Source organism: Myxine glutinosa, chromosome 8, assembly GCF_964187855.1.
Source record: "Myxine glutinosa chromosome 8, kmMyxGlut1.1, whole genome shotgun sequence".
NCBI classification, from domain to species: domain Eukaryota; kingdom Metazoa; phylum Chordata; class Myxini; order Myxiniformes; family Myxinidae; genus Myxine; species Myxine glutinosa.
This window is the reverse complement of record NC_136268.1, coordinates 142,888,906-142,915,589: the sequence shown is the minus strand read 5'-3', so window position 1 is coordinate 142,915,589 and position 26,684 is coordinate 142,888,906. Positions and strand designations below refer to the sequence as shown.

Genomic DNA, 26,684 nt, shown 5'->3' with positions numbered 1-26,684 from the left:
TACAAACAATTTGAAATCAATCATTCGACTGTCCGGAAGATCATCTACAAGTGGAGACGATTCCAAACAACTGCCAACTTGTTCAGGCCAGGCCGCCCCAGCAAGTTCAGCCCGAGAGCAGACCGCAAGATGCTGAAAGAAGTCTCTAAGAACCCCAGAATGTCATCACGGGACCTACAGGTAGCTCTCGCCACTGTTGATGTCAAAGTACACGAGTCTACCATAAGAAAGAGGCTGCACTAATTTGATCTACATGGGAGGTGTGGCAGGAGGAAACCTTTGCTGTCCAGAAAGAACATCAGGGCAAGACTAAAGTTTGCCAATGAACACCTCGGCAAAGACCAGCACTTCTGGAACAATGTGCTCTGGACAGATGAGTCAAAGGTAGAGCTATTTGGCCACAGTACCAGAAGACATGTTTGGCGAAAACCAAAGACAGCATTTGACCACAAGAACCTGATACCAACGGTAAAGCATGGTGGTGGAAATATTATGGTTTGGGGGCAGCTTTGCTGCATCAGGGCCTGGGCAGCTCACCATCATAGAATCCACTATGAATTCTTCATTGTACCAGAGGGTGCTCGAGGATAATGTGAGGCCATCTGTTGGAGAGTTGAAGCTCAACCGAAGGTGGACCTTGCAACATGACAATGACCCTAAACATACCAGTAAATCCACCAAGGAATGGCTGAAAAGAAAGAAATGGAGGGTTCTGGAATGGCTAAGTCAAAGCCCGGATCTAAATCCCATCGAGATGTTGTGGGGGGATTTGAAACGAGCTGTGCATGCAAGAAACCCCTCAAACATCGCACAGCTGAAAGAATTCTGCATGGAGGAGTGGGCAAAAATTTCTCCCAGTCGATGTCCGAGACTGGTAGACAGTTATAAGAAACGCCTACTTGAGGTTGTTTCTGCCAAAGGGGGCAATACCACCGATTAGAGCCAAGGGTGTACTTACTTTTTCCACATGCGAAATTTGCAGTTATGTTTATTTAAGTTATACAATGGACTACAAAATGTAAATGTTTCATGATATTTGTTATGTTATATCACCTTTATCTATCAATAATGTTGAAATGAAGATCAAATAGCTGTATGTTGAAATATGTTGAAAAAGTCAAACTTTACATGGGGTGTAATTACTTTTTCCACATGCTAAATTTGCATTTATGTTTATTTAAATTATACAATGGACTACAAAATGTAAATGTTTCATGATATTTGTTATGTTATATCACCTTTATCTATCAATATTGTTCAAATGAAGATCAAATAGCTGTATGTTGAAATATGTTGAAAAAGTCAAACTTTACATGGGGTGTACTTACTTTTTCACGTGACTGTATATATATATATATATATATTCTGGTTCTGATGTACCATACTCTGTTACAGAGGATTGGTGCTGCCGAAGCAGTTTCTTGGCAAAGTTTATACTTGGTGGTTTGCCATTGCCTTCCTAGCAGTAGTTAGAGCAGCAATTTGGAATTTGTTCATGGTGCTGGTGGTACTCTTCACGAAGGACGCCATGGGATCTTTAACGGTCACCAACTAATGCCGGCAGATGGGGTGCCGGCAGTTTAACGTCCATCCGAGGGATGGCATGCCTAATGATGAATCACCTTACCTGTGAAACCCTGGGATGACAATTTACAGCTGGGTCAGCATTCAAACCCAGGCTAGACAGCTTAGAGTGTGGACCTACCTCCAGGCCTTCCTACCAGCATATACACACACACACACACACACACACACACACACACACACACACACACACACACACACACACACACACACACACACACACACTACAGTATACATCTATTCTAGCCCAGGGACTCTCTTACCTGGGGATCTGGCCTATGTTACTGTATCATTATTATAGACTACATTTTCTGCTTAAATTTACGTGATGTTCTAATTGAGCTTCCTATTCATCTCATGAATGTAATTGATTCTATTATTGGGCAGCAAATGGCTAACTAAGTTGGGAGCATACTTATCAGTGGATTATTTCATTTGTCAGGATTGAAAGACATATTGCAAGTGTTTGACCAGCTTGTGATTTTGTCAAGCTCTGAAGAGAGCGAAGAGGCTGCAACCTTCCTTTCTGAAGGATGTCACCGCAGAGGGTGGAGTCATCAGCAAATAAATAAAGAGGATTTTCCAGAGAATCAACGAGATCATTTATGAAGATCGGGAATATAACTGGGCCCAGAATACTGCCTTGGGACACTCCACCCTTGACAGGGAGAGGAGATGAAAGGATTCTGTTGAGAGCCACATGTTAGCTATGAGCGTAGAGGAAGTCAGATAGTCAAGTGTGGAGTTGACATTGGATGCCATAGGCAGACAGTTTGGAAGCGTGATATATGTCCAGAGAGACGGGCCCTCCCTTTTTTGGGCGGTGTATAGGCAACGAAGTACTGCCTCGCATGCTCTCAGAAGTTTATGTTTTAGCAATGTAATGGTAGGGCATGGCAATTGTGAATATGACAGGTTTGACAATGTGTTCAGCCTGAACTGCATGAAAATCAAAATGCTGGTGGATGGAGTCAGCCTTCCTACTAATGACGTCGTTGTGGGTGGAGTTAGGCAAGCTGTCCAACCAATTGGTGGAAGGAGATGAAACAGACAGACAGAAAACTGCCGCTCATTTAATATATAGATGAGCTGATGCCATCCGGTCCATTAGCAGAATCAAGAGTCGAGGCTTGAAAGAACCTTCTCCACCTTATTAGGTGCAAAAGACACAGAGTCCAGCAGCAGTGGGGTATGACGGGGAAGGATGGTTACCATGAGTTAGGGTTGAGGACAGAATATTTGGAAGCAAGCACAGAATTGAGGCATTCGGCCTTCTCAAGAGTGGAGTCGGCTGTGGTGTCATTTGAAGAAAGGGAAATGAATGGCTACTGAGTCCGGGCCTATTGAGTGAGTGTAGTTTATGGATAAACTGTATAATTGGCATTAAAATATAATTGTATAATTAGCATTACTGTATAATTATAAACTGTATAATTATTATATCATTATCATTATAAACTTAATCGGCATTATATTATCATCATTATATCGGCATTATATTATTATCATTATATCGGCATTATATTATTATCATTATTATCATTATATTATTATCATCATTATCATTATATATTACATTATATTATTATTATCATTATATATGTGTCAATTATTATATATGTGTCCATTATTATATATGTGTCCATTATTATCATTATATATGTCCATTATTATTATCATTATTATCATTATATATTACATTATATTATTATCATTATTATTATCATTATATTATTATTATGTCCATTATTATATATGTGTCCATTATTATCCATTAATTATCCATTATTATATATGTGTCCATTATTATATATTAATATTACATTATTATGTCCATTATTATATGTGTCCATTATTATCATTATATAATATATATGTGTCCATTATTATATATGTGTCCATTATTATATGTAGGGCATGCCCGTACTATATCTATATCTAAAATTATATCCCCCCCCTCTATTTACATGAAATGGTTTGGTCCAAAGCGAACGGCTTGCGAGTACGGTGACAATCCCCCCCCCTCTATTTACATGAAATGGTTTGGTCCAAAGCGAACGGCTTGCGGAGTTTGGTAAAGAAATCGCCATAGCGTGCACAAACGCGCAGGAAAGCGAAAGAATCGCAAATTAGTTTTAATTAGTTTTAAAACATAGTTTAACGCCAACATAGCGGAAACATAGTTTGCCAACGTGAAATAAATGAATACGCTCTCAAATGTGCCGTCCGAGGCAGAGTCTGTTCGCCACGTTCGGCACACGTGATAGCTCGCTGCTCTCTGATTGGTTGAATCGTTTTTTGGACATAGCTCGGTAACTACTTCTCCGATTAATATGAAACCTTGAAAAGGCACATCCTCAGGTCCCCAGCAATATACCTGGCAAGTTTCAAGTATATCGGACCCGTGGTTGTCGAGAAACAGCGGTCACAGACACACATACACACACACATACACACAGAGATTGCTGGAATTATAGATAGATGTCCATTATTATCATTATATATGTGTCCATTATTATCATTATATATGTGTCCATTATTATATATGTGTCCATTATTATTGTCATGGTTCTCTTTTTGAGGCAATGTTTATATATGTTATTATCAGTAATTATCAGATAATAATGGAGACCTGAATGGACATGTGGGAAGGAGTATGGATGGTTTTGAGGGAGTTCATGGGGGTTACGGATATGGTGTGAGAAATGGAGAAGGTGAAAGGATTTTGGAGTTTGCTGATGGAGCTGATTTGTTGATTTGTAATACTCAGTTCCAGAAAGAGGACAATAAGCTTGTTACATACACGTCAGGTGGGTCGACGACAACCGTTGACTACCTGATGGTGCATCGGCGAGATAGGGGGCACCTCCGGGACACAAAGGTGATCCCGGGGGAGGAGGCTGTTTCACAGCACCACTTGGTTGTCTGCGACATAAGGGTGAAAGGTGCGAGGAGAGCTCGGCGGGTGAAGTACCAACCGAGAATAAAGGTGTGGAGGTTGAAAGAGGTGACAGTAAGGGAGGCATTAAAAGAGAGGCCAAGTAGGGTAGAGGATGATGTGGTTGAGCTTGAAAGTGGTTGGATGTCAATGAAAGCTAGTCTGTTGGGAGCCGTTGGTGAGGTATGTGGATGGACAAAAGGACCACCGAGGCACTCGGAAACATGGTGGTGGGATCTTGAGGTTGGAAAGAGGCTTGACGAGAAGAGGAAGAAGTTCAAAGAGTGGCAGAAGGCGAAGGGTACGGGAGCAGAAACAGCAGAGCATGAAAGTTATAAGGCAGCCAGGAAGGCTGCAAAGAAAGAGGTAGCAAAGGCGCAGGAGGCATGTAGGAAAATGTTCGGAGAACGCTTGGATTCGGAAGAGGGTCAGAAAGCAGTATTCAGGATTGCAAAGCAGATAGCGAAAGAGAGGTGTGATGTGATGGGGGTGAGTTGCTTGAAGGATGAAGTGGGACAAATCGTTGTCGACCCAGATGGAATTAAAGGAAGATGGAAAAGATATATGGAAATGCTGTTGAATACAGAGAATGAATGGGATGGCAACATAGAGAGTAACCCAGTTTTAGGACCGGCAGAGAAGATAACTGAGAAGGAAGTTGAGGAAGCGATAAAAGCAATGAAGAGTGGAAAAGCGGGAGGGCCGACGGGAGTTGTGGGAGATATGTTGAAGGCAGCAGGAAGTTGGGGTGTGAAGAGAATGACAGAGATCTGTAATTTGGTGGTGAAAGAAGGCCGCATTCCAGTGGATTGGGAACTGAGTACCCTCGTCCCTCTATACAAGGGGAAAGGTGACCCTCTGGAGTGTGGCTCGTACCGAGCGATAAAGTTATTGGAGCATGGAATGAAGGTATTGGAAAGGGTGTTGGAGAGGAGGATAAGGAAGAAAGTGAAGATCGACGAAATGCAGTTTGGATTTATGCCAGGAAGTGGAACGACAGATGCGCTTTTCATTGTGAGGCAGTTGCAGGAGAAGTACATGGATAAGAGGCAGAAGTTGTTTTTTGGGTTTGTTGATCTGGAGAAAGCATTCGATAGGGTTCCACGCAAAGTATTGACATGGGCATTGAGGAAGTTAGGAGTGGAGGAATGGTTGATCAGAGTAGTGATGGCAATGTACAAAAGAGCACGCACAGCTGTAAGGACGAAGGACGGGAACAGTGGTGAGTTTGAGGTGAAGGTGGGAGTGCATCAGGGGTCGGTACTAAGTCCACTACTATTTGTAGCTGTGCTGGAGGTGCTGGCTCAGACCGTAAAGGAGGGTTTACCGTGGGAGTTGTTGTATGCAGATGATCTGGTGTTGATTGCGGAAAGTATGGATGGACTGAAGGAAAAGATGAACAAGTGGAAGGAATGTATGGAGACAAAAGGTCTGAAGGTGAATATCGGAAAGACAAAGGTGATGGCAAGTGGTAAAGCATGTGGTGAGGTGGAAAGAACTGGGAAGTGGCCGTGTGCTGTGTGTAGGAAGGGTGTCGGAGTGAACTCCATTCAATGTACAATGTGTGCTGAGTGGGTTCATCAAAAATGTAGTGGTCTGAGAGGGTCATTAACCAGTGTGGCAGCTACATTCAAATGTAAGGTGTGCACAGAGGGAGCTGCAGATGGAGGAAATGTTGAGTTGGATCTTGGAGACGGCGTGAAGCTGGAAGGTGTGAAAACATTTTGCTACTTCGGAGACATGCTGAATGGAGAAGGTGGATCAGACTCGGCAACGGTTGCTCGAGTGAGATGTGCATGGAAGAAGTTTCGGGAACTGAGTGGCGTGCTGATGAGGAGGAGAGTGTCGCTGAAGCTGAAGGGAAAGGTGTATGCTGCATGTGTGAGAAGTGTTATGATTTATGGGAGCGAGACATGGGTAATGAACGTAGAGCAGCAACGAAGGCTGGAAAGGGTGGAAATGCGAATGGTTCGATGGATGTGCGGAGTATCGTTGAGAGAGAGGAAGACAAATGATGAATTGCGAAAGATGATGGGAATATTGCCTGTGATTGATGCTGTGAAGAGGAACAGGTTGAGATGGTTTGGTCATGTATTGAGGAAGGATGAAAGTGACTGGTTGAGAAGAGTGATGGAAGTTAATGTAGAAGGAAGTAGAGGACGGGGAAGACCGAGGAAGACTTGGCTAAAGATAGTGGAAGAAGAAATGCGGGCAAGGGGGTTAACAAGGAGAGATGCAGAAAATAGGGCAAAATGGAGAAGATTGTCATGGGGACCGCAAGGCTAACCCCCGCTCTAGCAGGGAACATGGCCTTAAAATGCATGTTGTTGTTGTTGTTGTTGTCCATTATTATATATGTGTCCATTATTATCATTATATATGTGTCCATTATTATTATTATCATGATTATCATTATATATTACATTATATTATTATCATTATTATTATCATTATATTATTATCATCATTATATTATTATCATTATTATATTATCATTATCATTATATCGGCATTATATTATTATCATTATTATGGGCATTATATTATTATCATTATTATCATTATATCGGCATTATAATCGGCATTATATCATTATCATTATATCGGCATTAATTATTATCATTATAAACTGTATAATTGGCATTACCTGCTGTAAGTGGGACTGCTGGAATGTGGACACGACAATGACAAGTTGAGCCAAATGGCCTTCACCAGTCCCTTGATTATCTTGTAGTCTTTCATGACTAATATAATGTGCAACATATTTAGGTTTCTATTTCCTTGTGAGATGTGGTTGGTGAGGACTTCAGGATAGCATCACAATTTGCTCTGAAGATTTTGGACCTTGTCTTTAAACCACTGCAGTTCCAATGTTTTGCCCAGGAAGTTTGGGAAAGCATTCCATGTGTCTTCAACTAAAATGGACACAAAGACGAGGCGGAATTTTAAAATTTTGTTAAAATGTCTCTCTAAGTCAAAATGCAACAAAAAACACATTTAACCTCCAATATTCCTTAAAAATTTTTATATTCCACCAGACAATTATTTGATAAAAGAGATGATTACATTACACCTCTGGTGAACCAAATCCTACAATTCCCGAATTTTCTCTGCAGATCTACGGCCATGCAGGAACTAGTTGTGCCCAAAAGCAGCGGCTCAACTTTGGAGTCAGGAGTCATTCCCGAGGGTCCCGCACTTCTGACTCATGATCTCCAGGGTAAGACCTCACAATATCATTGGGTTTCAGGATGTGCAAGCAACTCGTGGTATTTTGGTGAACAATTTGCTACACTAATTACAGGCCCAAAATATTGGGGATGAGCAAACCACAAAGTTATAAATGTTCTTGATGTTATAGCAAATCATGTTTTGCTCAGTGGTTTCGAAGTCGACTGTCTTGTCTGCTAGAATTCGCTGGTGGACGTTAAAGATTCCACGGTACTTCAGCAAAAGAATAGCCCATTAATCTGCCTTGCTCTGCGCAAACTCCAAATTCCTGCCCTGGTATACTGTGTGAGTTGGAAAGGGGAAGGGGAGGCTGAGAAAGTGTACGATGAAAAGTGTATGATGAAAAGTGTATGATGGAAAGTGTATGATGGAAAGTGTATGATGGAAAGTGTATGATGAAAAGTGTACGATGAAAAGTGTATGATGAAAAGTGTATGATGAAATGTGTATGATGGAAAGTGTACGATGAAAAGTGTACGATGAAATGTGTATGATGGAAAGTGTACGATGAAAAGTGTACGATGAAAAGTGTACGATGAAAAGTGTGTGATGAAATGTGTATGATGGAAAGTGTATGATGGAAAGTGTACAATGAAAAGTGTACGATGAAAAGTGTATGATGAAATGTGTATGATGGAAAGTGTACGATGAAAAGTGTACGATGAAATGTGTATGATGGAAAGTGTACGATGAAAAGTGTATGATGGAAAGTGTACGATGAAAAGTGTACGATGAAAAGTGTATGATGGAAAGTGTACGATGAAAAGTGTATGATGGAAAGTGTACGATGAAAAGTGTGTGATGAAAAGTGTATGATGGAAAGTGTACGATGAAAAGTGTATGATGGAAAGTGTACGATGAAAAGTGTACGATGAAATGTGTATGATGGAAAGTGTACGATGAAAAGTGTATGATGGAAAGTGTACGATGAAAAGTGTACGATGAAAAGTGTATGATGAAATGTGTATGATGGAAAGTGTACGATGAAAAGTGTACGATGAAATGTGTATGATGGAAAGTGTACGATGAAAAGTGTATGATGGAAAGTGTACGATGAAAAGTGTACGATGAAAAGTGTATGATGAAATGTGTATGATGGAAAGTGTACGATGAAAAGTGTACGATGAAATGTGTATGATGGAAAGTGTATGATGGAAAGTGTACGATGAAAAGTGTATGATGGAAAGTGTATGATGAAAAGTGTATCATGGAAAGTGTATGATGGAAAGTGTATGATGGAAAGTGTACGATGAAAAGTGTGTGATGGAAAGTGTATGATGGAAAGTGTGTGATGGAAAGTGTGTGATGAAAAGTGTGTGATGGAAAGTGTGTGATGGAAAGTGTATGATGGAAAGTGTATGATGAAAAGTGTGTGATGGAAAGTGTGTGATGGAAAGTGTGTGATGGAAAGTGTGTGATGGAAAGTGTGTGATGGAAAGTGTATGATGGAAAGTGTATGATGAAAAGTGTGTGATGGAAAGTGTATGATGGAAAGTGTGTGATGGAAAGTGTGTGATGGAAAGTGTGTGATGGAAAGTGTACGATGAAAAGTGTATGATGAAAAGTGTGTGATGAAAAGTGTGTGATGGAAAGTGTATGATGGAAAGTGTGTGATGAAAAGTGTATGATGAAAAGTGTATGATGTTTGTTTGTAAGAAAGAAAGATTAAAGCTATCCTGGTAGTTATTGTTTGACTGAGAGAACGTAAGACCGGCAATCCTGACACATAGAGTGTGAGATGGTTCCGGGCAACACTTTAACGCTCCTCGGTCAGAACAGTAGTACTACTCTGGGCGGTTACTGTCGACAACCAACTATCTAAAAAACCAGTCCAACCGGATGGGTGTTTTTTTAGGAGACACCATCTCCTGACTGGATGGCCGTTGGCTTCCTTCAGGAGCTCATCTGCCCTATAGCAGGTATTGCTTTTAGTCCTGCGGGTTGTCACAGTCACCCTACCCACTGGCAAGCCTAAAGAAATTCCAAAAAATCTGTTTTACACATTTAGATTAGAACATTCTTCAATTTTAGGCTGAAGGACACTGTTGCCAATATCATGATGGGATAGTGCGGTAAATACCCCATCGCTAAATCTTGGACCATCTCTTTGGCTGAACGTTGCACTCAACTTGCAAGCTGCTCAATCGATCGGGGCTGGCCGCAGTTTGCTGAGAGCTTTTCCCACCCTCCGGAGAGGTCCATCAAAGAGAAGGCATTGGTAATTGAGTGCCTTATGCCAATCCGCTATTAATCTGTCACAGCGCGGGTTTCCCTGGTCATCAATTCTCCAGCACCAAGGAACCTGAGTGACTCTGGCAAGGAAGTAAGCCCCCCCATGATCCCCTCTTGTAGCTACTTTGTTGCTTCACTGAGATTGTAATAACTTGGCTGCAATAAACGCTCAATATTTGTTTGTTTGGAAATTCTTGTTTACCTCCACAACATCGATGATGCAGCTGTCTATTTATTACTCTTCCCCAGTAATGCCAACCTGTGTCTCCTGAATCCCACACCGTGTCCAGTGCTGTTGCTGTTGTCGTTGTCGTCGTTAGCCTGTCTGCCATGCAGTGGTGTGTGTGTGTGTGTATGTGTGTGTGTGTGTGTGTGTGTGTGTGCGTGCGTGCAAGTTGCTGTTGGGGACTGCTTTCTCCACATGTGGGTGGGTTTCTGAAGATGGAGGCGAGACCTGCCCGGTCTCAAAGTATCCACCTCCGGTAGCGGGCGTATGTGTGTATAATATGTGTGTACATAATATGTATATGATCACTGGGGCGGGGGTCAAAATTTAATATACTGAAAAATGCAATTATGGCCACATTTGTAAGCATTTTTTAGTGAAACGTTGTGTTTGCAATCAACATTGGGAGACATTAATTATTTAACAATCTTTTGGATTTAACTCCCGGTTCATACCCCATGGGGTGGGGAATTGGGGTCACAGGGGTCAAAACAAGATTTTTTTTTAACTATAAATTTGATTTGGGTCATTTCTGGTGAAACTGCAATATTTCAACTTTGCTTTAAATAGAAAGCAAAGGGATTTGCAATGAAGAAGACTAATAATTGGGTCAAAAAGTCACAGCAAGTACAATTAGGCCTCGTTAGTTCGTCCGCCTCACAGCGCAAGACGGTCGGGTTTTGTAACCGCTTTCATGTTTCTTTATTTTTTCCCATTTGCATTTTGAGATGCTTTCTAATTTACCATTTGAGCTTTTGTCATCAAATTTTCAACAAACCTTTATTCTAAGAATGTGGAGATCACTGATTAATAAATGTTAATTTTTTTTAGCTGTTGTTTCGTCAAGTCATAGGTCACACGGTCTGGCAACCACATTGGACTTTATGCAAAAGAAAACTGCATAAATAAAATTGTTGATTTTATACATAAATAAAATCTCTGAAAGTACTGAATGGGTCGAAGCAAAATTTTAATCATATGTTCAACTACTAATGGGGATATAATGTTGAAGAAAAAACCCCGTAATCAGTCACATGGTTTGGCAGCCATATTGGATTGAAGGAAAATATATTTTTTAAATTCTCTCTGAAAGCGCTTACCATAAACCGATGCAAAATTTTTAAAAATACCATTTAACACCATTGCTGCATTTAGTGTGAAAATGGGGATGTCGTGGGTCACATGGTTTGTCAGCCATCTTGGATAGAAAAACAAACAGTATCCGATCAACACGAAACTTCACACACGTGATCCTCCATGCAATCATCGGCATCGTGTAAAATGTTGACGTCATAGGTCACGTGGTTCGAAGGTTTTTCTGGTTGTAAGGCTGGAACAAAAATCGAAGGTTTGCTTGACATTCCGCATTTAAAAGGATATAACATGAACAAGCAATGCTGGGAAGGCAATGGCAAACCACCCAGTATAAACCTTGCCATGAAACTACTTTGTCAGCATTCAACGCTCTATAAAGTATATGGCACGTCAAACAATTACTTTGTGCATCACTGAATTGGGAAAGCAACAATTTTTGAGGTCAAAGGTCAACTCTAGGTCAAACTTCTAAAATCATCAATTTTCAACTGAATAATTGTCACTTTTCATCTTATTAACCTGAAAATTAAACAACAATTACATAGTGCATAACTGAATTGGCAAACCAACTATTTTTGAGGTCAAAAGGTCAAAGGTCAACTCAAGGTCAACTTATTATTATTTTTTCTAATACCAACCAACTTTCTAATATCATTAATTTTCATCTGAAAAGTCATCAATTTTCATCTGATTGACCCGAACTTTGATTAAGATCATCAATTTTAATCTTAACGAAATGGACAATTTCATGTATCCATGGAAACTTTTTATTTTGGGGAGGGGTGTATTTCGCAAGTATCGTGGTCTGCATGACATCTTCTTGTTTGTTTTGTTTGCTTATTGCTTATGCCTATTTAGTCCCATTTGTAAGAATTTTCGAATTCAATTTTGTGATCACTATAGATACACTAATCGAAGCCGCAATTAATTACCACCCCTATTGGCCGACAATAGTTTAAGTATCATTCAAACTATTTTTTCATTTACTGCTCGCAAATGAATGCACCATAACACAAAAAAAATGAACAGACAACACACTGAAAACCCCCTGTACATAATACAAATTTTGACGATAATAAATGTCAGAAAGCTGCAATGATAAAATATCTCAGGATGCAACGAAGCTGTGGAACATATGTCACAATGGATAATTTTGTGTTCTTGCAGTGGGTAAGGTTACAGTATCGGTACTTGCACTGCACTGAGGCAATGCCATGTCTACACACCACCACTCCAGCAACGCTACATCTATACAGCACCGCTCCAGCAACGCCAGGTCTATACACCACCGCTCCAGCAATGCCGCGTCTATACACCACCGCTCCAGCAACGCCGCGTCTATACACCACGGCTCCAGCAACGCCAGGTCTATACACCACCGCTCCAGCAACGCCGCGTCTATACACCACCACTCCAGCAACGCCGCGTCTATACACCACCGCTCCAGCAACGCCGCATCTATACACCACCACTCCAGCAACACCAGGTCTATACACCACCGCTCCAGCAACGCCGCGTCGATACACCACCGCTCCAGCAATGCCGCGTCTATACACCACCGCTCCAGCAACGCCGCGTCTATACACCACCGCTCCAGCAACACCGCGTCTATACACCACCGCTCCAGCAACGCCGTGTCTATACACCACCGCTCCAGCAACGCCGTGTCTATACACCACCGCTCCAGCAACGCCGCGTCTATACACCACCACTCCAGCAACGCCGCGTCTATACACCACCGCTCCAGCAACGCCGCATCTATACACTACCACTCCAGCAACGCCAGGTCTATACACCACCGCTCCAGCAACGCCGCGTCTATACACCACCACTCCAGCAACGCTACATCTATACAGCACCGCTCCAGCAACGCCGCGTTTATACACCACCGCTCCAGCAACACCGCGTCTACACCTGTCATGTATGAAGCTGCAAATATTCACCGTTGTATCCCTACACCGTGACCACGTTGTATCCCTACGCCCGAGCTCGGATGGCGCTGCAGTGAATCGGGCCTGTATCGGGGAGAGTCAATGTGTGCTACAATCGATCGTAGTTTGTCGAGATACCTTACATGGCGACGAGGATAAACATCGAGACCATGACTTCTTTCGGCCATATCGATGAATTCGACCCTCATGAGGGAGATTTTGACACGTATTCTGAGCGGTTGTCTTTTTACTTCGAGGCGAACGACATCACTACCGAAGCCCGGATGAAGGCCGTCTACCTGTCCGTTTGCGGAGGTGATACGTTCACACTCGTTAAAAACCTGATTCGTCCTCGGACAATCCAGGAGCTGACGTATGCAGAGCTCAAGGCCGCTTTGAAGGAACATTGTAATCCATCTCCTTCAGTCATCCTGTGTCTGTTTAATTTTTACATGTGCAGACAGCGGCAAGGTCAGTCGATCGCAGACTTCATTGCACACCTCAAAAAACTGTCACATCTGTGTGAGTTTGGGGACACAATTGATGACATGCTCCATGATTTGCTGGTGCTTGGCATGTCCGAAGATGACCGCACTCGTAGACACCTGCTTGCTGAGAGAAGACTGACGTTCCAAAATGCCAGAGACACCGCCATTTCCATGGAAAGTGCTGAACGCAACGCTACAAGCATCGGTGCCACTCGCTCGCGTGGTACCAGCCCTGCTTTGAATCGGTTGGATCATGATCAGCCAAAACGTTGGAACAAGGCTCCTCGTCAGAAGCCAGTGCAGTCTCAAACCCACAACAAATGTTTTCGGTGCAACGGAAAGCACCCTCCGGAGCCGTGTCGGTTCAAAGATGCAACCTGCCATTTCTGTTCGAAAACTGGCCATATTGCTCCAGCTTGCATCACTCGCAAATCGGGAAAAGGGAAAGCTGCTGACAAGAAGATTCATCAGTTTATCGGTTTGGAGGAAGCTGAGCTTGACCAGGTGAGCTCTGTTTCCGACAACTCAGAATCGTGTGACCTGTTTCATATTGATTCTCACCATAAGCAGAACCTTCTTCTTGCCACTGTTGTCGTCAACAATCGACCATTGCAAATGGAGGTCGACACTGGTGCGGCCGTCTCGCTCATCAGCCATGCTGTTTGCACAAACCTGTGGAGTGATGCTGACCAACCCCATGTGAAACCTACTACCTATGGACTCTCCACCTATACAAGTGAGAAGATTGTTCCCTGCAGTACATGTGACGTCACGGTGGGCTACGATAACCGTGAGTTTCACCTACCCCTGATCGTCATTCCTGGAAAGGGCCCGTCCTTACTCGACAGGAACTGGTTGAGCATAATTCAACTGAAGTGGAGAAGCATTCATCAACCCCGGGCAGCCAATGTTTCTCCTACCGCAGAATACACACTCAAAAATGTGCTGGATACGTACCCGGATGTCTTCAAGGATGAGCTTGGAACCTGGAAAGGACATACGGCTAAACTCAGTGTTGACCGTGACCGGGATGCCAATCCTATATTTTGCAGAGCTCGCCCAGGCCCTTTCGCCCTGCGGGAGCGGATGGACAAGGAACTGGATCATCTTGAAAATCTGGGCATCATCGAGCAAATCCAGTATGCCGAATGGGCGGCGCCCATCGTTCCGGTCATAAAATCGGACCAGTCCATCCGCATATGTTGAGATTATAAGATGACCGTGAACAAGTGTTCTTCATTGGATAAATATCCAATCCTGAGGATCGAAGACCTCTATGCTCATCTCACGGGAGGCAAGACTTTTACGAAACTCGATCTCAAATCCGCCTATCTACAGCACCGCTTGGACGAGAATTCGAAACAGTATCTTACCATCAACACACCGTGGGTTGTACAGGTACCACCGACTCAGTTTTGGAGTGAAATCGGCACCTGGAATTTATCAGCGTGTCATGGACAGTTTGTTAGCCGCCGAATGCAACGTCGTTTGTTACCAGGATGATATTCTGGTTACTGGTCGTACGGACGCGGAACATCTACAAAACCTGGATAGGGGTTCTGAAGAAGATTTCGGACTCCGGCCTACGTTTGCGTCGAGACAAGTGCAAGTTTATGGTGCCATCAGTCACGTACCTGGGTCATACGATTGATGCCAAGGGTCTACACCCGACAGATGAGAAAGTCCGAGCTATCAAGGATGCTCCTGCTCCACGAGACGTGACCGAATTGAAGTCATACCTCGATTTGCTTCAGTTCTATGGTCGTTACATTCCGAATGTGACGGACGTTTTGGGCCCCCTTTATCAGCTTTTGAGGAAAGGAGTTTCCTGGAGCTGGGGATCCACTGAACAATCAGCATTCCAGACCTCTAAGGATCTGCTCAAATCGTCCAATGTTCTCGTTCATTTTGATCCAGAGAAGGATCTTGTGCTGACATGTGATGCCTGTCGGTATGGAGTGGGGAGTGTATTATCACACGTGATGCCTGATGGTACGGAAAGACCTGTTGAATTTGCATCCAGAACGTTGTCCCCGGCAGAGAAGAACTATTCCCAACTTGACAAGGAAGGATTGGGAATTGTTTTCGGCGTCAGCAAATTTCGCCAGTACCTTCTTGGACATCATTTCACGATTCGCACTGATCACAAGCCGCTGATCAGTCTGTTTAGTCCAACTAAGGCGACATCTGACACACTACCACCCAGGATCATCCGCTGGTCCCTGTTTCTCGCTGCTTATGACTACACCATATGTTAAAAGCCCGGTTCATCGATCACAAATGCATATGCCATGGGTCGGTTACTCCTTCCAGAATCCTTTGATGATTCGCCTACACCAGGATGCATTATCGCACTGATGGATCATCTGGAAGATTGTGCTGTCGATTCCGGCCAGATCTGCACTCATACTCGATGAGACCCCGTTCTGTCCAGAACTGTCCAGGCTGGACAGCTTGGATGGCATTTGCTACCTGAGGGTGACCCAGCTTTTGCGGCTTTTAAAGCACGTAAAAACGAACTCGGCGTGGAAAATGGTTGCCTACTCTGGGGATGTCATGTCGTGATCCCGGAAAATCTGCGTTCCAGGGTCATGGATGAAATCCATGACTGTCACCCCGGGATTGTGAAGATGAAGTCACTCGCCAGAAACTATGTGTGGTGGCCGAATCTTGATGCTGATATCGAACATTATGTTCGACATTGTTACCCCTTCCAGATCACCCGGAATACACCTGCGAAAGCGCCACTGCATCCCTGGGAATGGCCCAGCGAACCGTGGCATCGCCTACATCTCGATTATTCCAGGCCTATTAATGGCAGCATGATTCTAATCATCACAGACACGCACACAAAATGGATTGATGCCGATGTGACGCGTGGTACTACGTCAGCCATTGTCATCGAAAGACTCAGACGCTGTTTCGCCACTCATGGTCTGCCCAGAATGATCGTGAGTCATAACGGTTTGTGTTTTTCCAGGTCCGTGTTTGCCGAGTTCACACGTCGGAACGGCATCAAACATAAGTTTGTCAGCCCACATCACCAGGCTTCAAATGGCTTGGCCGAACGATCCATGGGAATCATCAAATCCAGGTTGCAGAAACTTCAGGAGGGAGCCCTGGAAACAAAGTTTTCTCGTCTCCTGTTCAAATACCGCATCACGCCACAATCAACAACCGGTGCAGTCCATCTGAGTTATTGATGAAACGACACTTGAGATCGACACTTGACAATCTCAAACCAGACATATCATCAAACGTTTATCAGAGTCAGCTTAATCAAAAGTTGGTGCACAATAAGTCGTCCAACAGTCGCTGTATCAACATCGGAGATCCAGTGTTTGCCCGAAATTTTGGTGCAGGTGCGACGTGGCTACCGGGGGACATCATCGAGAAGCCAGGTCCACTGTCCTGTGTGATTCGCCTGCAGGACAGCCGCGAAATTCGTCGACATCAGGACCACATAACCTACCGTCACTGTGAGTCGATAGAGCCTGCAGCATCGTCGCAGTCAGAACAACAGTTCGACCCACCACTGCCAGAGATCGTCGTGGCCGCTCCAGCCGGCTCGGATGCCCCGAAAGCCTCTGCGAACGCTACACCCTTCGTGGAGACCAAAGGAATCACCTCAGACTCTGTATCCACTGGTACACCGCGACCCAAAGGGATCACCTCGGACTCTCTATCCACTGGTACACCGCGACCCAAAGGGATCACCTCGGACTCTGTATCCACTGGTACACCGCGACCCAAAGGAATCACCTCGGACTCTGTATCCACTGGTACACCGCGACGCTCAATGTGTGAGAGAAAAGCACCCGACCGGTTGAATCTTTGACACATGTTCTATTTTTACGTTGACACACGTTCTATTTTCACGTATTTTCATTATTTTCATAATCATTTGCACACATATTTTCACATGTTTTGGAAATGTTGCTTTTGAAATGTCAATTCTGGAAATCTAGCACGTATTGCTCTTGGTAATTTTGGACTTAAAGGGGAGGATGTCATGTATGAAGCTGCAAATATTCACAGTTGTATCCCTACACCGTGACCGCGTTGTATCCCTACGCCCGAGCTCGGATGGCGCTGCAGTGAATCGGGCCTGTATCGGGAGAGTCAATAAACGTGTGCTACAATCGATCGTAGTTTGTTGAGATACCTTACAACACCACCGGTCCAGCAACGCCACGTCTATACACCACCGCTCCAGCAACGCCGGGTCTACACACCACCGCTCCAGCAACACCGCGTCTATACACCACCACTCCAGCAATGCCACGTCTGTACACCACCGCTCCAGCAACGCCGCGTCAATACACCACCGCTCCAGCAATGCCGCATCTATACACCACCGCTTCAGCAACGCCGCATCTATACACCACCGCTCCAGCAACGCCGCGTCTATACACCACCGCTCTAGCAACACCGCGTCTATACACCACCGCTCTAGCAACGCCGCGTCTATACACCACCGCTCCAGCAACACCGCGTCTATACACCACCGCTCTAGCAACACCGCGTCTATACACCACCGCTCTAGCAATGCCACATCTATATACGACCACTCCAGCAATGCCACATCTATACACCACCACTCGAGCAATGCCACGGCCCTACATTACTACTCCAGCAATGCCACATCTTTTCACCACCACTCCAGCAACGCCACGTCTATACACCACCGCTCCAGCAATGCCACGTCTATACACCACCGCTCCAGCAATGCAGCATCTATACACCACCACTCCAGCAACGCCACATCTATATACGACCACTCCAGCAATGCCACATTTATAGGACCACTCCAGCAACGCCGCGTCTGTGCAGCACCACTCCAGCAACGCCACATCTATACACCACCACTCCAGCAACGCCACATCTATACACGACCACTCCAGCAATGCCACATCTACACACCACCACTCCAGCAACGCCATATCTACACACCACCACTCCAGCAACTCCACATCTACACACCACCACTCCAGCAACGCCACATCTGCACACCACCATTCCAGCAACGCCACATCTATGCACGACCACTCCAGCAACGCCCATCCTCCACATTACCACTCCAGCAATGCCACGCCCCCACATTACCACTCCAGCAACGCCACGCCCCCACATTACCACTTCAGCAAGCCACGCCCCCACATTACCACTCCAGCAACGCCACGCCCCCACATTACCACTCCAGCAACGCCACGCCCCCACATTACCACTCCAGCAACGCCACGCCCCCACATTACCACTCCAGCAACGCCATGTCCCCACATTACCACTCCAGCAATGCCACGCCCCCACATTACCACTCCAGCAATGCCCATCCTCCACATTACCACTCCAGCAATGCCACGCCCCCACTTTACCACTCCAGCAACGCCACGCCCCCACATTACCACTCCAGCAACGCCCATCCTCCACATTACCACTCCAGCAACGCCCATCCTCCACATTACCACTCCAGCAATGCCATGCCCCCACATTACCACTCCAGCAACGCCACGCCCCCGCATTACCACTTCAGCAAGCCACGCCCCCACATTACCACTCCAGCAACGCCACGCCCCCACATTACCACTCCAGCAACGCCCCTCCCCTACCTCACTGCTCTCTTCGCAATGTGACATGAATGTGACCGCATTTTTTCCCATGCCGTGTTGACAAAATGAAAACCTATTTCTGTTGCGGACCGGCCTTGCGGACCTTTCCGTATATGAAAGAAGCTTACAATCATGTGGTATTGGAATGCACAGTTGGGAGGGAAGTTGGCACGTTGGCGAGGCAACTTAATTTGAAAGCTACGTAGTGTCAGACCTGCAATTTTACCATTTAATTATTGTCAGACACTCTTAAGAACCTATCGTAGAAAGGAATTATGTCGTATTTTCACATTTGGATCAATTTCTCTTTCGGCTATATTTGTTAAATAAATTTAAACGAATGAAAGAAAACTCCGCTCTGCATGGACACTTGTTATTTATTGTGATAATCTGATCTGATGTGCCATACTTTCTTTACAGAGCGTTGGGCCTGCCTAATCAATTTCTAGGCTAGGGTCAAGCTGGGCAGGTTTGCCATCCTCCAATAATTAATGCTGTCCATGAACTTTGCTTTGAATCCACAAACCTTCCACTAACCCATGAACTCTATTTCCACCTGAACTTTGTTCAAAAGTTCTACTTGTCCAACTTTTTTCTTGTGCAAGTGTCTCGTAAGTTGCTAGTTGACAATTCAACAGGTGTTTTTGGCTCAGGTAGTGTTTAATTAAACTGTCGAGGTTTTTCAAATCAATGGTTGCCTTCATTCTTGCATATGCAGTACCTGGTTGTTGTTTGCATCAATTCTGGGGACACCGCTGTACCTCAAATGTAGTGCCCTTGCAGATCAAGGCAATACCTTCGAATTTGGCCAGGACACCATCAACCAATGGTGTACGGGGGTTCAAAGGGGGATATTTGTAAGTGCAAGTGGTACCATACTGATCAGTCAAAACATTTTTTTTTTATATTGGCAGAAACGTTTTCATAGACATTGACATTGACAAATGCTACGTGTGATGTTAGTCGACACTTCGTTGTTAATTTGGCAACAAATCATGCGTGTGAGGTTTGTCGACACTTATAGTTGTTCCGCCAACAAAGCATGAATAGTGAGTACACAATTTATCGATGAGTATCCATTATGTAGACCTCCCAGAAGATTCCTGTTATAAGTCACCTGTGACATGCAGAAGCGTGTGCTTTCCGTAGTTTATGTATAGGCGTTTGCGTTTAATAGATTCACAAGAAACTTGGACATAGGAGGAGGCCTTTCGGCCCATCAATCCGGTGCTGCATCGACCTCACATTAATTCAACTAGCAACAGTACCTGCCCTATGGGCGTAGCTCCAAATGGGAGGCCCAAATGAAAAGGCAAGATATCAGAAATTGAAGGCTTTTTTATTTTAAACGATTTATATAAACATCCGTTAAATCATATGGCACGCAAATCATCAAAATCTAAACAGTATTTGCAGAATTTCAATAAAAGCCACATCACTGTTCACATCAGTAAATATTATTCCATCGTGTTTGGAAAATTGGGAAAATTGGGGAATTTTTTTTTTGAAAAACAATATAGCCTATTTTACTCCAGGGTGTCCCAGGATTACCCACCCAAAATTTCGTTGCGATCCATTCAGCCGTTTTTGCGGTACCTGGGTACAGACGGACAGACGGACAGACGGACAGACATTTGGTGAATTATAGTAAGATACAGATCAGTTTATCAACTGAAAATCCACTGTGGCTGAACATTAATGATTTCCGATTGACATTCTAATCATTGATGTCACATTGGTGTGATGGTGACCTCGTGGTAAGGACGTTACACTGGCATAGCAGAGGTGTGGGGTCAAATCTGCATGTCGGCTTCAATATTCAGGATTGGGATTCTAACCTCTTGGCAACCGAACTCGTCTCAGAAGAGAAGAATTACCATCTCATTATGAGATTGTTGGTAAAACCTACCTGGCTCATTGATGAGCTTAAGAGAGGAGGTCTTCAGTTTGCCTCTGCCTGGTCTCTTTGACATGTGATGCCAGTCTACACATTGTAGTTGGTTCTTAAAAGACCCCAGGGCAACATATGCTACCTGTGCAAGGCAAGGCAGTGATACCCAAAACTCCCAGGTAATCAAATTGAAGAAAAAAAGCGCTGGTGGTTTGACCTCTATTAACCTCTATTTTGGAAGTGAGATTTATTTTATTATTATTCACTTAGGGGTATGTAGCTGCCTTGTATTCAGTAGTACTCGTATTTTAGAGATCCTCCCACATTACCCAGAACCCACTTAGTAATCAACTAGAATGGCACTCGGCAGAGCGCATACCTCCGCCAGACATCCCATTGATAGGCCCGATCTGGATCCGGACCTGAACCAAAATCTAATCGGCAAGTTCTTGTCGCCTAACATCTTAACAAGGTCATCCACCAAGTGTTGTCATAGCTCGTCCACAACGTTTTGAGATATCCTGCTCACAGACAAACGGACAGACAGGGGTGAAAACATAACTACCATCCATCTTCGATGATGAAGGTAACTAGGAAGTAAGTGTCCACTCGCACCAGATGTAGGGCAGACCAGGCAAATTGCTCCCTACCTTGAGGTCATTAGTGATACAGCTGGGTTACCGACAATCTGATAATGTGACAATTATACTGAGATAATCCCAATTTTCATATTTCAGAATATTTCACATTGTTGCCTTCAGTTGCATTTACACCCACATTTTATTGGATGCCAGTCCAGTCACCACCATCCTTCCAAGACTAAGGTCAAGACTTGATCATTAACTAAGGTCAAGTGCAAGAGTGAGCAATAAGTTTATGGCTGCAGATGACAGAGAAATATGTGGGATAAAGAGGTGGCAGCGATTAGGTTGGGTTGGTGGGAAAGGGAGAGATTGGGGGGCTACTTTGAACATCATATATTATTTAATATTGTGTATATCTCAGGAATGTTTGAAAGTCAATTATGTAATAGATACTGCTTTGACGCTTTTACAGGTGGTGAAGCAAATACGAGTCCAGCAGACCCTTTGCCATTCCACAGCTCAAGCTTTTCTGCCAAGTAAGAGCCTGGTGAACGAGAGCGTATCTGTTTTTTGTGTACGGAGTCGAGGCTTGTGGAAGCTGAGCTAGACCAGAGAACAGACCAGGGCATGACAGGACAAAAAGAAAAATGGAAAGAGTTGTGAGAGGACACACCAACCAACATCAGGGTAGACCCGGTAGAGGGTCAAAATAGAGCGAGACTTGGAGGAATAAAAGACATGGGGAAGAATGAGAAAAAGGGGACGAGTACACAAGGTGGGGAAATGGTGGGGGGTGAACAAGATAGATGATGCAGCTGTCATCTAATATCCATCATTTATTTAATAAGTCAGACTTATAGTCGTTATGTCATGTCACCAGACCTACAATTTTTTATTTTTGTTGTTGCGGGAGACGGGGTTTTGCAATCGCTACTGTGTGTCTGTCTATCTGTCTGTGTGTGTTTCTCCTGGTCGTAACCTTTTTTACCATTTGAGTTTTGTCATAAAATTTTCACCAAAGCTTTATTATGATAATATGGAGAAGAAAAATTACTAATTTTGTTCTAAGGTCAAAAGGTCAAAGGTCAGCGTCACATAAAATCGTCAATTTTCATCTGAATGAACTGAAATTTTAAAAACTTGCATATTGGGTCACTAAATTGGCTTACTAATCAAAAGATAAAAGCCGATTGTTTTTTTTATACCAAAAGGTCAAAGGTCAAGGTTGCATAAAATCGTCAAATTTCAGCTGATTGACCTGAAATTTTAAGAATTTGCATATTGGGTCACATAATTAGTTCACCAATCAAAATATATAAAGTGATTTTTTTTCGATCAAAAGCTCAAAGATCAAGGCGGCATCAAATCGTCAATTTTCATTTTGTATTTTTTAAACTGTTTTCGGCATGCTTAGCATATAGAAGAAGAATACGTCTGAATACAAACAGACGCGGACAGGTTTTGCATTTTCAGATGCTTTCTAGTTTTGTAAAAACATGACCTATAAACATGTAATAAGATGACCTGCAACCTGTAAAAACATGACCTGTAACCTGTAAAAACATGACCTGTAACCTGTAAAAACATGCCCTGTAAACATGTAATAACATGACCTGCAACCTGTAAAAACATGACCTGTAACCTGTAAAAACATGACCTGTAACCTGCAAAAAAACATGACCTATAAACATGCCAAAACACGTCCTGTAACCTGTAAAAACATGACCTATAACCTGAAAAAACCATGACATGTAACCTGTAAAAACATGAGCTGCAACCTGTAAAAACATGACCTATAAAAATGTAAAAACATGACCTATAAACATGTAAAATCGTGACATATAACCTGTAAAATCATGACAGATAAACATGTAAAAACATGAACTGTAACCTGTAAAAACATGAGCTGTAGCCTGTAAAAACATGACCTATAAACATGTAATAACATGACCTGCAACCTGTAAAAACATGACCTATAACCTGAAAAAACCATGACATGTAACCTGTAAAAACATGAGCTGCAACCTGTAAAAACATGACCTATAAAAATGTAAAAACATGACCTATAAACATGTAAAATCGTGACATAACCTGTAAAATCATGACAGATAAACATGTAAAAACATGAACTGTAACCTGTAAAAACATGACCTGTGACCTGTAAATACATGACCTATAAACAAATAAAAACATGACCTGTAAACATGTATCTCTGTAAACAGCATCGAGAGGGCTTGCATTCAAACAATCACATGACCAGATTCTACGCATGAACAAAATTTCGATATTTTATGGCGTCATTGACTGTTGCTCCTGATCCAGGTGAGCTTCAGGGCCTGTAGTCCTATTTCTTCTTTAATTACAATCAGATAATACAAATTGAAATGTCATTCATAGGATGTTAGTTTTAGTTCCGAATTTGCTTTTTCTCAATTGTGAATGTAATCTTTCGAACAAATTTGACCTCAGTCTTCATCTTCTTCTTCTAACAGTCGAGGCTCGTGGAAGAGCTAACACATAGAAGCTATACTAAAAGGAGCGGGAGAGAAGAAGGGGAAAGAGAGGGAAGCACAACAATAGTAGGGAACAGGGACATCGGGAGATCTGTGGAAGGGGAGGGCATTTGATAGCTCGCCTACTATTCGCAAAGGATGTACTTTCACATCGACCAATACTAATGGCAGCAGACAGGACGCCAACTTTAACATCTATCCGAGGGACGGCACACACATTGTTCCATCACCTTGGATGGGAAACACCAGGATGAGACTCAGAGTTTATAGCTGGGTCGAGATTCGAACCCAGGCTAGACAGCTTAGAGGCAAGTGTGCGTACTAATTTGGCCTTATTGTACCAAAGGTAAATTCCAAATTCATCCGTTATGGTTTGCAATGTTTTTTGCGTTTTTTGTTGTTGTTGTTATTATTGTAAATGTTGTACATTCATCATTATTTCACACAAAGCTGTGTTTTTATGGAACTGTTATTATTATTAGTTAACACCTTTTTCAAGTACAACATTGCTTGGCCTGTTTGGCGATGTCATATAAGCGCAGATCTTCTGATGCTGGGGGCCCAGCTTCAAATCCCTTAACTAATGCTGTTTTGTCCAGTCTATCCTAATAAATTCATACAAACCCCTTCATGATACCGAGGTACCTGTAAGCGAGGTATTCAGTCATTTTATACAACTGATATCACATCTTGAGATGAGACGCTGGAATGCTGGATCTCCATCTATGATTTGCACATTGATGTTAAAAGTGATCAGACAACACAATAATGGGTTATCAATGAAAATTGTTGATTAAAACAAAGACTTTTAGTGATTTTTAATTTGCTTATGGTTGTGATTTTGTTTCCCCCAATATAGATTACACCCACACATCCTATCAGCCCCACCTGCTCCATTAATGCCGGCCTACCTCTCCCCAAGTCAGTACTCAACAGCCATAGCTCAGGCAACAGCTTACAGTTCCTATGGACAATCAGCACAACCTTATGGCCAACCTACCTACAGTAAGTCTGCTTACACTGGGCATTTGACATACACTTTTCTTTTACACCGCTTTGGTCAACTTGAGTTTTCTTATTAATGCAATATTTGTTCTCAATTGAATAGAAGTCAATCCACAATCAGATTATACTTTCACCTTCAGACACCTGATTAGTTTTCATAATTACTTCGCCGAAGGATCTTTTTATTTTTCTTTGTGAGTTCTTACATTTGGGTAAAATTTCTGATACGACCTCATGATTAATGTAAAAATAAAATCATGAGGGCAGGGTGAACCCCTGACTGGGAAAGACATATATATATATATATACACTACCGGTCAAAAGTTTTAGAACGCCTCAATTTTTCCAGTTTTTATTGAAATTTACGCAGTTTAATGTCTCAATGTACTCTGAAATTAAGCATAGAACAAATAAACAATTGGAGATAAAAAAAGAAATCATAGAATCATTTTGTTTAACAAAATGTAATTTAAATTTTTGACTCAGCAAAGTAGCCACCTTTTGCAGATATAACCGCCGAACACACTCGTGGCATTCTTTCTACAATGGAAATCAAATATTGTTCGGGAAGTTCTTCCCAACACTGTTGCAGAAGTTCCCACAAATGTGTTGCACTTGTCGGTTGCTTTGCTTTCATCCTTCTGTCCAGTTCATCCCAAACCAGCTCGATGGGGTATAAGTCTGGAGACTGTGCTGGCCATTCCATGAATTAAAGCCTACCGTCTTGTTCTTTTCCTCGAAGGTAGTTTTGACACAGCCTGAAGGTGTGTTTAGGGTCATTATCTTGCTGTAGGATGAACCCCCTGACCAACTAGGTGTATACCAGAGGGAATTGCATGGCGCTGCAAAATGCTGTGGTAGCCCTTTTGGTTCAGGGTGCCAGTCACTCTGTGCAAGTCGCCGACTCTGGATCCAGCAAAAGAGCCCCAGACCATCACGCTTCCTCCTCCATGTTTGACAGTTGGTGTCACACACTGAGGAACCATCCTTTTGCCTACTCAACGGCGTACAAAAACCCTGCGTGATGAACCAAAGATTTCAAATTTTGATTCAATGGTCCATAAGACCTTCTTCCAGTCTTCAGTAGTCCACTGGCAGTGCTTCATGGCCCAGGCAAGCGTGTTTTCCTTATTTTGCCATCTTAGCAATGGCTTTCTTACTGCCACTCGACCTGTCAAACCTGCAGCTCGAAGTCTTCTCTTCACAGTTGAAACTGAGACTTGCTTACTTCGACCAGTGTTAAGCTGTGCTTGAAGCTGTTGTCCTGTGAGCCGCCTATCACGCAAGCTGTTGACTCTCAGAAACTTGTCTTCTGTTTCTGTTGTGGCTTTGGGTCTGCCAGACCTCTTCCTGTCAG

At 43.3% G+C, this 26,684-nt stretch overlaps 1 protein-coding gene across 1 annotated transcript in view; it reads left to right on the top strand.

Moving 5' to 3' along the window:
- The window catches only part of LOC137432982 (protein phosphatase EYA4-like), a 153,191-nt gene that overhangs the window by 16,015 nt on the left and 110,492 nt on the right, over positions 1 to 26,684 (top strand). Inside the window, exons 3-5 of the mRNA XM_078783782.1 lie at positions 7,639 to 7,742; positions 22,282 to 22,345; positions 25,182 to 25,327. Coding sequence (XP_078639908.1) covers positions 7,649 to 7,742; positions 22,282 to 22,345; positions 25,182 to 25,327 — 304 coding nt within the window. The 5' untranslated portion in view covers positions 7,639 to 7,648. The remainder of the gene's footprint in view (positions 1 to 7,638; positions 7,743 to 22,281; positions 22,346 to 25,181; positions 25,328 to 26,684) is intronic.